Source organism: Garra rufa, chromosome 2 (genome assembly GCF_049309525.1).
Source record: "Garra rufa chromosome 2, GarRuf1.0, whole genome shotgun sequence".
Taxonomy (NCBI): Eukaryota; Metazoa; Chordata; class Actinopteri; order Cypriniformes; family Cyprinidae; genus Garra; species Garra rufa.
In genome coordinates, this window is record NC_133362.1 from 20,127,599 (window position 1) to 20,138,431 (window position 10,833).

Sequence of the window (10,833 nt, forward strand, 5' to 3'; positions counted from 1 at the left end):
CTCCATTGCATTTGTGAGAAAATCTGTGTACACATGTGAGAAACCAAGTTTTCCTCACAAAAAGTATACATATTTGCAACACAATGCATATATTTGTTATACCTCTGCATTTTCTCTCAAATTGACTTGTGTTTGTGCATAGTACTTTTTGTTTGTTTGAAAGTCGATTTTTTCTTTGCAAAGCAGATTGTGTTTGTTTGCAAAACGCTGTTTTTGTTTAATTTTGGCACATAATTAACTCCATAGAGGGGATATTGTTTAAAAATGTTTCTTGAGCACAAATCAAGATTAGAACAATGGCTGCCGTCATTTTAAATCTATTAAATATACTATTCCTTATATTACTTAAAGCAGGCAGAATGTGGCACAAGTTTGTCTAACAGTACATGTAGCATAAAGTTAGCAGTAGCACAGAACAATCATTCAGGCTTATACTGAATGTTTTCTAAAATTACCTTTAGAAACAAATTTTAGTGTTTTTAGTTAATTACTTAAGAATACTCAGTCAAAGCAATACTTCGTAAACACTCTGGCATCACAAAGAGGAAAATAGAAGTGTTTTAGCTCTCCACCAAATACAATTAGCTATGACGAGTCAATTCAGGGCAACACAAGCCTGTCCAATGTGATTGAGTTTGAAGCTGGTTACTGTATAATAGAATTTAGTTGAATTGAATTTAAAGCAGTTCTGTGAATGCTGCTGCTGAGCTCAGTAGGAATGCGGTGGGTGGGGATGTACAGACCTCGTGAGTTAACAAAGAAACACATCAGAATTCCCCTCTCTGACCACAAAACTATAATTTACTAATAATGGCTGTGACACTTTAATTCAGAAAGAGACTTGAAAATAATATGAGTCATATTTAATTGCTTTATACAATGTTAAAAGCCCTGTGATAGCACTAAATACAAGAGCAATCCTGAAAACATAAGGCATTTAACATGAAATAGCCAAGTCTAAAATGTCCAGGGCATCAGTATACATATTACATTTTATATTACTGTACATTTTTTTTTATTAATGACTAATACAGTTCTTATCTTACGTCTTCTGTGTGATTTTCTTAAAATAATAATTACACCAGCATATGATGACTGTAGTGTCAACAGAGAAAAGGGCATTGTTATGCAAAGAGTTTATAAAATAAAAGATCTAGAGCATGAAATGTTGATAATGCTTAGTCCTCTCTGACCTTGCATTACAATCAGGGTAGACAGCTTTCATGTGCTGATTAATAAAACAGACACATCTGAAGGTTACGAAAGAGAAAATACTTTTTAAAAGACACCAAAAACATGTAAGATGAAATGCAGCCAACCAGGTAAACATAAAAACAAGATATATTACATTTGATATTAGGAATAATTCAAGCAGTAGTTAAACATCTGTGCATTGCGAGTTATTACTTTACAATTTTATAGCTAATGAAATATAGTTAGATCCAAAGAAGCTCTGTAATTTTGTTCGGAACATGCAAGGTGAATAATACTTTTTAAGGCGACAGCTGACCCAGAAAGAAACTGTGTCATCATTTATGACCTGTATGACTCACTTTGTTTTGTAGAACAGTGGAAGTTAATGGGGTCCAAAGTTTGTTTTGGATAAAACTGTCTTTTACTATATGGAAAAAAACTGTTAAAAATATTCTTAAGACTTCCAAAGAAAGTCACACAGGTTTGTGAGTAAATGATGACATTTCATTTCTGGGTGAACTGTACCTCTAAGACAGTCTATGATTCGCAAGTGGAAAGTCAGACCAGTCTAGTTTGAGATGTCACTTGAGATCCAGCAGACGTTTTCTGCTTGGTTTCCTGCTGCTCAACATCTCTAAACAGGCTCTTTGGCTGGCGTGGAGGAGTGAGCGGAGGAACTGTGGGTGACTGAAGGATATCTGCGTACCTCTGGCTTGGTTTGGTCTCCCTTTGGAGAACTTTTCTGAGCAGCGGTTTCAAAAGCCCGATGGTGACCTGGCTGCCGTGAGCCTCGAAAGGTCCCGAGTTCTGCGTTGAATCAGGCAGGTTTTTCAAAACAATATTAAGTATGCTTGTCACAGTCATGTCCTCCGGACAAAGAGTCCACAGCAGGTCCAAATACGGGTCCAGGTCTCTATGTTGGGACACTTCGCACAGCAGAGCACTGAAAATATCTTTGTTCAAAAGTGGGCTCTGTCTGCAGAACCTCTCAGCTACTTGCGTAACCCGTTCCCACTGGCCTTGCTTAATGAGAATCCGCAATGCTTGCATTATCGCTTTAGGCCGCTCGCTGCACAAAAGAAGCTCCACTTCCAGGTGTTGGTAGGTGTCTTTGCAAGGGAGCACCGCCAAGGCCCGTTTATAAAGTGGCAAGCTCTCAGAGCTCTCCTTCATCCCATAACCCCACGAAGACTTGGAGAGCCCGCCGGATTGCTGTTGTGCCAGTTCAAGAAACCTAGGGAGCCAGCTAGGCTGGAATTTGAAGATGGAGTGGCACAACAGCTCAAAAACAGGCAGCGTAGTGTGTTTCTGTTGACCGTTGCAGTGAGCAAAGTTTGCTGTTGCTTGCACTGGGCTGAGGATGATTTTCCACAACTCAGCAGGAGCTTTAGATGACAACGAACCTTCACCGTTGCACCTCAGGTGCAGAACCGCTTGCATGGCGTGCCAGGAGTAAGCGGGAAAGAGATGGAAAATGCCATTCAGGTATTGAAGATTCTCCTTCTCTAGCTCACCGCTTAGCAGCCGGCAGATTTCCTGCTGCACCAAGCTTTCACAATAGTTCTCCAAATCTTTCTCCGAAGCCTTCACCATTGATGTTTTGATGTCCTCCAGCAAAACAAGACTCCGAAGTTCTGATTCAAGTGAGCTCATGAGTCTTTCGTGACCTGTGGAATGTTTCTCACCAGTTTTGGTTTTCTGGTTGCTGAGGTAATCCTTGAGGATAGCAGCTAGCGATATGGGCGCTTGAAACATCCCACCTTTTTTGAGCTTCTCCACTGTGAGCTGCGTGCTACTTAGACTTCTTTGCTGATAGTATCTACATGCCTCTTCAAAAACAGACTCAACCAAGAACGCACTTGAGTCTTCTGAAAGCGTTGGAGAAGGCTTAGATTTTTGCGTGACCACAAACAACCCAGTTTCTGAGAGCATTTGTGGAGAGTTACTGTCCGAAGTATTTATGAAGAGTAGACCTTCTGTTTTCAGACTTATTCGTTCTAATTCCACACCACATTTGGTGTCGATTAGAAAGAGGGTCCTGCCTATTGTTAGCGCAAGGATTTCGTTATATATTTTCAGGCTATTTTGTGTCCCGCTAGCGCTTAGGCAATTATCAGGAAGTTTGTATATATTGTGAAGACTGCCGTCCCTCTTCATAATACATACCCAACCAGTGCTGAGAAGGAGAAGGAGGTCTCCAGATCCAGTGGGAGAGAACCCACAGATGTCAGGAGGATTAATGGTGGACACAAGGCCAATGCAGTCTGTAAGAAGTCTCTTGAAGTCAGATTCCTTGCTTGAGCTTTTCATAAGTGTGCAACTACATGCACTATGAACTTTAAAAGTGTCATGTTCAGGAGACCACGCAAGAAACACTTTCGAAACACCTGTGGAAGAGTTTTCCCTCACATCTGGAAGCAGATAAACCAAATCCCCAGAACTTATGGTTGTGTATCGAGGGTTATTGTGCAGTGCAATTTTCACGTTTCCTAAATTGACACCTCCTTCATTAACTTCTACAGTCTTTTTGCAGATGCAAAACCTGAAGTTGCTGCACACACTGTTGGAGTTCTCAGATGGTGGTCGCTCCTCACACCATATAATTAAATTCTGAGACAGGCACACAGAAATTACTTTAGCACGAGGGCTATTACATAGATCCACAGTCTGGAGTAAATGCCAGCCTGATTTGCACTCGAGGAATTTCCAGAATTCCACTCTTCCATTCTCAAAAATGACTCCCAGCACAGAGGCTCCATCTTCTGGTTTGCTTTGAGGGATATAAATGACATCCACGATAGACACATTTCCAGTTAGCACTAAATCAACGTGTTTCTGGCCTTGCATGAGATGAGGTCGCTGATATTTGTCATGTGTCAGAAGACCACTTTTGGGCTGACGCACAATGACATGAATGTGACGTCCATCTGGGCTCAGACGCACATCGGACAGGCAGTTTTGAGATGAGATGTTGGAGTATGCCTGTTTGAAAAACTCTCTTAGATCCTTTCCTTTCGTGAAATCGCCGAAATCAGTCACTTGTTCCAGTGCGAGTCGCGTCATGTTTGCTGAAACGTCTACTGGAATAGGAAGCACACGATGCGCCTGAAAACACTTTCAGTTTGGACCAGCGATCATCCTCAATCTCCCTGAAACATGTCCAATGCTCATTTCACGCGGTAACTCCATTATATGACGATGTCATTTATCTACAGTCCATAAATACTACGAAATACAAGTAAATTTCTCCTGTGCTGTCTGTTTCTCTCCCACTCCTCCTGACATCACGAGTTTGTTAATTTCCGGGATCTAATGGCTGCGTTTCAATACTCAGTGAGGCGCACAAACAGACAGCATTATTGTGCAACAACGCTTGCCACTATGACAGCCAGAAGTCCTGTCTATGTAGGCAGCTTACTACGTTTTGAAACACACCCTAAGCGTTGTTTTTATTTTTTTGCTCTGATGCAGGGAGGAGTTTAATTCATCACCCTGCTCTATAACCTACAAAATAGCAGACACTTACTTTGTACGAGGATCTATCTATCTATCTATCTGTCTATCTATCTATCTGTCTATCTATCTATCTATCTATCTATCTATCTATCTATCTATCTATCTATCTATCTATCTATCTATCTATCTATCTATCTATATATTTCTACGTGCGTTTCTGCTTTTATCCACCTATTGTGTGTGAAATCATAATGTTGTCTACACAATCACATTTCTACTCATTCATAGTATCTGAATTATCTGAATATATTTTCAATTATTTCAAAAAATAAAAAACTCCTTCTCGATCTGAATTTTCATTCTGTAAAAATGTAAACGCTATATATATATATATATATATATATATATATATATATATATATATATATATAGAGGCCTATACTAGTTGTTTATTTTTATAGATTTTATTTATTTAATTTAATTGCAGAACGTGTAAAAACGTACAAGAACAGGGAAACGAGAGACATGGAGACATCAAATTATGGTATTATCCATACAGAAAAAAAAGAAAAGTTGTCATAATGCATGGAAAATACTGCACTCTTTTTGTTATTTGTAAATCTAAGAGATTAAACAAAAGAGTCAAATTCAGCAAGAAAAAGGGGAAAAGACATTTTTAAGAGATTAAAGATTTAAGAAATTTTTGCTTATGAATAGTAGCATTTTGCAAAATTATCAACACATTCAGCAGAGAAAAGCTTTGGATTTTCATAATAAGAAATAATCTGGACCGCTCAGGCATGACATCAATTTGTAGGCCAACAATGGAGAATAATTCATCATAGATACCTTTAGAAATTTCCTCTTAGTTTTTAAAATGGTTTTCGATGTATTGGTAAATGAAGGTCTCTGTTTAACAACACTTTCGTGTTTGTTTAACTAAATATATTACACACTGTGTGTGCACTGTGTTGTTGCTAGCAAGTTGCTTAAGGACTACAAATACCACAAGGATGTGAGATTACGTAAGTGACAAAAGTCGTAGTTCGTAAATAGCAATTGTTAATGCTTAAACAATAATGTACACATAGTATAAAATACAAACCAGGGATAAACTAATAAATAAAATAATATAAAATATTATTATGATGCCACAGCCACAAGCTTTGTCATAGAATACGTCGGAAATGACGTGAGGCAAGTAAACCCACTTCCTTCCATACCCGCGAAGATTTCTCCGTTGATGCAAATGACAGACATGAACCCTGCAGTTTTTTAAAGTTTGTACGTTTTCGTAATACATTCTAATTTGCTCGTGTTTGAACATCAGTGTTTATTAATTATTCTCTGTCTTTATTTTCCGATGTCTGATTGCATGTTAGATCAGCTGCATATGTTCACTGTCAGGAAATGTTTATGTACGAATACAATGTGTTAACGTTATATTTTCATGAATTGCTTGCACCCAGCATGTAACTGTTTTGTAAACACTTTTTTATAAGAATCTTACTCAAATCTGTTTGTGTACTAGTAAAATATTGTGTTTACTAACCATGTTTACTAACCATGTGATTAGCAGGAAACATACTACAGTCAAACCAAAATTCAACAGTTAAACAGTTAAACTGCACCCACTAGTTAAAAAAAAAATCAAAAACTGTATCTGGTGTCTGAATAATTTTTGGTTTGACTGTATGTTGATATACTGTTTCAAGCGATGCTTTAATATATTATGCTGTATACTACACTTTATGTTATATTATGTTATCCTCAAATACTTGAGTGAAACCTACTTAACTTTTTAGAACACTCCAGTGTGCAACAGTCATTGCAGTGTGTTAAAATATAATCAATATAGACATATTATATAGATTATTATATAGATATTTAAGTTTCTGTAATGCCATTAATCTGACATATGTGTCTTTCTGAATAGAAAATAAGCAAAAACATTGAAGATGTCTGAATCGAGAAAAAGGTCTAGAGGGAATCAAGAGGAGTCAGCTGGGACATCTAATGGATTTGGTGGGAAGAACAGATCAGAGAAAGCTGGTGATATAGGTGATGAAGATGATATTGGTGCAGGACCCTCGAGAATTAGTGAGGAAGATGATGATCCATCACGCAGGAGAGAAATCAGGAGCAAGTACAGAGATCTGATCAATCAAGTCCAGCGTGAGTATTATTAATATTGTTAAAGTTGGCTTCAATGATACAGTGTGCTGTTCAAGTTATAAATATTGTAAGTGTATTGCTGAATTTGCTTTTTTTGTTTACAGAAAATCGTGAGGACATGCTGAACCCTGCTAACAATAAACTCATTGATGTTTTAGATGAGGCCAACAAACTTTTTGCCGATGGTATGATTTTCTTACTTTACATATTATAGTACTTACAGTTCAAATGCAATTGAGTCAATTAGTAGTTCTGGCAGAGCTTTGTGCACACATACATTTTTTTATTTATTATGTCTTCATTAATTTGTTGTGGCCTGTGTCTACTTTCAGTGAGGCAGGCTCGTGAAGCAGCACTGGATGCTCAACTTCTGGTGCTAGCAACTGATTTAGGGAAGGAAAAGGCCAGCCAGCTACATGCTGAAGGCTCTGCGTTTGACCCGTCTGCATTTGCAGAACATTTGGTAAGTTATTGTGAGAGAAAAGGCCAGGGCTGCGGTTCCCAAAAGCATTGTAAGTCTAAGTAGAACCATTGTCACCAGTCTCTGGGATTAGTTTAGCTCTCAGTGCTTTTGGGAAATGCAGCAGCCCAGATCTTGCATTTAGTGTCAGAGGAGAAAATCGCGTTCAGATTGTGTTGTGATTTCTCATATTTATCATTCTAGTTGTCCTTCATGGGTCTGAATCGTTTGGAGGATGAAAGTGGTCAGGTTGGGAACTTGGAGGGTTATTTACCACAAGGTGCCTGGCAGAGGCTAGCAAAAAGATCTGAGTTTTGCTTTAAAACAGCCCCCTCGTTCCACTACATGTGAGTATGACTGAAGTAAGGCAAGTAAATGAATCTGAAGGCGATCAGGTAATTGTAAGCGTGTAAGGCTGGGGGATATACACTACCAGTCAAAAGTTTTTGAATGGTAAGATTTTTAATGTTATTTTAAAAAGTCTCTTCTGCTCACCAAGCCTGCATTTTATTTAATCCAAAGTACAGCAAAAGCAGTCCAATTCTGAAATACTTTTACTTTTTTAAAATAACTCTATTTTTTTATTTAAACATATTTTAAAATGCAATTTATTCCTGTGATTTCAAAGCTGAATTGTTTGCATCATTACTCCGGTCACATGATCCTTCAGAAATCATTCTAACATTCTGATTTGCTGTTCAAAAAAACATTTATTATTATTATTATTATTATTATTATTATTATTATTATGTTAAAAACAGCTGAGTAAATTTTTTTTCAGGTGTCTTTGATTAATAAAAAGTTCAGAAGAAAAGTGTTTATCTGAAATAGAAATCTTTTGTAACATTATAAATGTTTTTATCATCACTTTTGATCAATTAAAAGTGTTAATTTATATAATTTCTTTCCTAAAAAAGATGTTTCTTGAACAAATCAGCATATTAGAATGATTTCTGAAGGATCATGTGACACTGAAGACTGGAGTAATGAAGCTGAAAATTTAGGTTTGACCACAGAAATAAATTACATTTTAAAATATATTCAAGCAGTTATTTTAAATACTAAAAATATTTCAAAATTGTACTGTTTTTGCTGTACTTTGGATCAAATAAATGCAGGCTTGGTGAGTAGAAGAGATTTCTTTAAAAAACATTTAAAATCTTACTGTTCAAAAACTTTTGACTGGTAGTGTATTAGACACATTAAATTTAAAAATAGATTTATAATGTGACACTAAAGACTGGAGAAATAGCTGCTGAAAATTCAGATTTGCAATCACAGGAATAATTCGACAAAGCTGTTATTTTAAATTGTAATAATATTTCACAATATTGTATGTTTGCTTAAACACAGACTTGATTAGCATAAGAGACTTTTCAAAAACATAAAACTTAACTACAAACGTTTGCGCTGTAGCGTAAGTTTGTATAATAAGTAAATATATTTTTTCTGTGGTATTTATTGTATAAACCTTTTTTTGCTTAACACCAAACCTCTGAATCGGTTTGATTACAATGGCTACTTAGCTATAATGTAGCTTACAGAAACAAAGCTTTTTCTCACAGCCTCATTTAGGAGAGTTTACAATTACAATGTGCCGTTTACAATCCAACCTTTGTTGTTTTTGTTTAATTCAAGGTTAGGCTCGTTTTTGGCAGAGCCTCCTCCACCACGGCAGAGAGTTGAAAGACAAAGGAAAGCCCCCAGCAAAGAAGCCAAACGAATTATGCCCACCCAGGTGTGCTCTTTTATAAAGCAAATACTGACAGTCTCTTCAAATATTCTAGATAATCTGTCTGATTTTATAAATTAAAAAATATCTTGTCATCACAGCTAAAGAAAATGGAAGAATCTCACCAGGAGGCGACAGAGAAAGAGGTTGAAAGAATTTTTGCATGGCTTCGAGGATACTTTGCTGATGACTGTAAGCATGTTACAATAAATTATCAGAGTTAAAAAAACAGACCATTATTTAACATAATTTTCCATAACAGCTGAGAATCATATTTCATATTACGAGTTCGTCGTTGACCCCAACTCCTTCTCCCGCACTGTGGAGAACATCTTCCACACGTCTTTTCTCATAAGGGTAAGTCAAGAGGCAACAACAGCTTTGGAGGTTTAACATAAGTCTCATAATAATAAATAAAATATAACCCTTAGGATGGTCTGGTGAGGATGTACATGGATGATGGGATTCCTTGTATAGGTAAGATCAATAGGTCACCAATTTGGTTGTGTTTTTTGAAGGTACTTAGAGATAATATGTATTATGGGTGTATTATAGCTCCAGTAGAGGAAGGTGAGGTAGAGACTGGTGGAGCTGCCGTCCGACATCAGTGTGTCATCTCCATCAGCCAGGAAAGCTGGAGGGTGAGCACATCATGATTGCATTTGATGTAAATTTACAATATTATTTGTTACCCTGGACCACAAAGCCAGTCATAAGTAGCACGGGTATATTTGTAGCAATACCAAAAAATACATTGTATGGGTCAAAATTGTCTATTTTTCTTTTATGCCCAAAATCATTAGGATATCAAGTAAAGATCATGTTCCATGTAGATATTTTGTAAATTTCCTACTGTAAATATATAAAATTTTCATTTTTGATTAGTAATATGCATTGCTTAAAACTTCATTTGGACAACTTTAAATGCAATTTTAAGTTTAAATTGTTTCTCTGTCAAATATTGACCTATCCTAATAAACTATACATCAATTAAATTTACAATTTATTCAGCTTATGATGTATAAATCCAAAAAAAAAGAGACCCTTATGACTGGTTTTGTGGTCCAGGGTTACATTTGGGTTTGAAATAAAGTTCTTTTCTTCTCAGAAAAGTTAAAATATGTATTTAACATGGATTGTGATTCTTTACATTAAATCATTTGTATCTATGATCTGTTTCTTGCAGGAAATCATTGAAGCCTTTGATATTAAGGAAGCTTTGATCCCTGCTCCAGAAGTTTCGTCGCAGTAAGGCTAAAATGGAGGATAGTTAGCGACAGCTGCCAAAATGTTTGTAAAATAAAAACTGTTTTCTTCTTTTTTTAATATTTTTTAAATATTTGGGATCTCAATTTTAAGTGTTATGTCTTAGAATTCTGTATAAAGTGTGATAACTCTGTCTATTACAATAAATGTAAAAGTCAATTTGCACTCAACATTATATTAATTGTTGGATTCCAAGTCAAACTAGATACATATTTGATGGAAACATGCACGATTCTTAACTCTCCACTGTTTGTAGATGTACATCTCTGTTCTCTTTTTTAAAAAATTGAATTTAAAATATTTAGAGCAGCAGGTCAATTGTGTAAATATAGACTGGTATATGGATGTTTGAAAATCACTGTTCACTGTTCATAGTCTCTCACTGTTCACATGGCATCTATATTTCATAAAACAGGTTTGCTTTGTAAACTATTATGTAATGAAATCATCCTTTTTGCAAGTCAAATCTTCATTTGGACAGCTCATTTGCCGCTACTATGTTTTCAGGTAATTTCCTCGTATATAATTTTACTATCTAAGCTGCTCCAAT

General features: G+C 36.2%; 2 protein-coding genes across 2 annotated transcripts; one reads left to right on the forward strand and one right to left on the reverse strand.

The window, feature by feature from the left end:
• Nucleotides 1-846: 846 nt before the first annotated feature.
• On the reverse strand, nucleotides 847-4,471 carry hps6 (HPS6 biogenesis of lysosomal organelles complex 2 subunit 3). Its single transcript, XM_073834953.1, has one exon. It carries the CDS (start codon nucleotides 4,255-4,257, stop codon nucleotides 1,753-1,755), a length of 2,505 nt encoding a protein of 834 aa, XP_073691054.1. The 5' UTR covers nucleotides 4,258-4,471; the 3' UTR covers nucleotides 847-1,752.
• Nucleotides 4,472-5,850: 1,379 nt separating this feature from the next.
• On the forward strand, nucleotides 5,851-10,448 carry nsmce4a (NSE4 homolog A, SMC5-SMC6 complex component). Its single transcript, XM_073834954.1, has 11 exons — nucleotides 5,851-5,934; nucleotides 6,587-6,825; nucleotides 6,930-7,010; nucleotides 7,158-7,288; nucleotides 7,490-7,632; nucleotides 8,924-9,023; nucleotides 9,119-9,209; nucleotides 9,280-9,374; nucleotides 9,449-9,494; nucleotides 9,573-9,658; nucleotides 10,204-10,448. The coding sequence occupies exons 2-11, from the start codon at nucleotides 6,609-6,611 to the stop codon at nucleotides 10,267-10,269; spliced, it is 1,056 nt and encodes a 351-aa protein (XP_073691055.1). The 5' UTR covers nucleotides 5,851-5,934; nucleotides 6,587-6,608; the 3' UTR covers nucleotides 10,270-10,448.
• The last annotated feature ends 385 nt before the right edge of the window (nucleotides 10,449-10,833 follow it).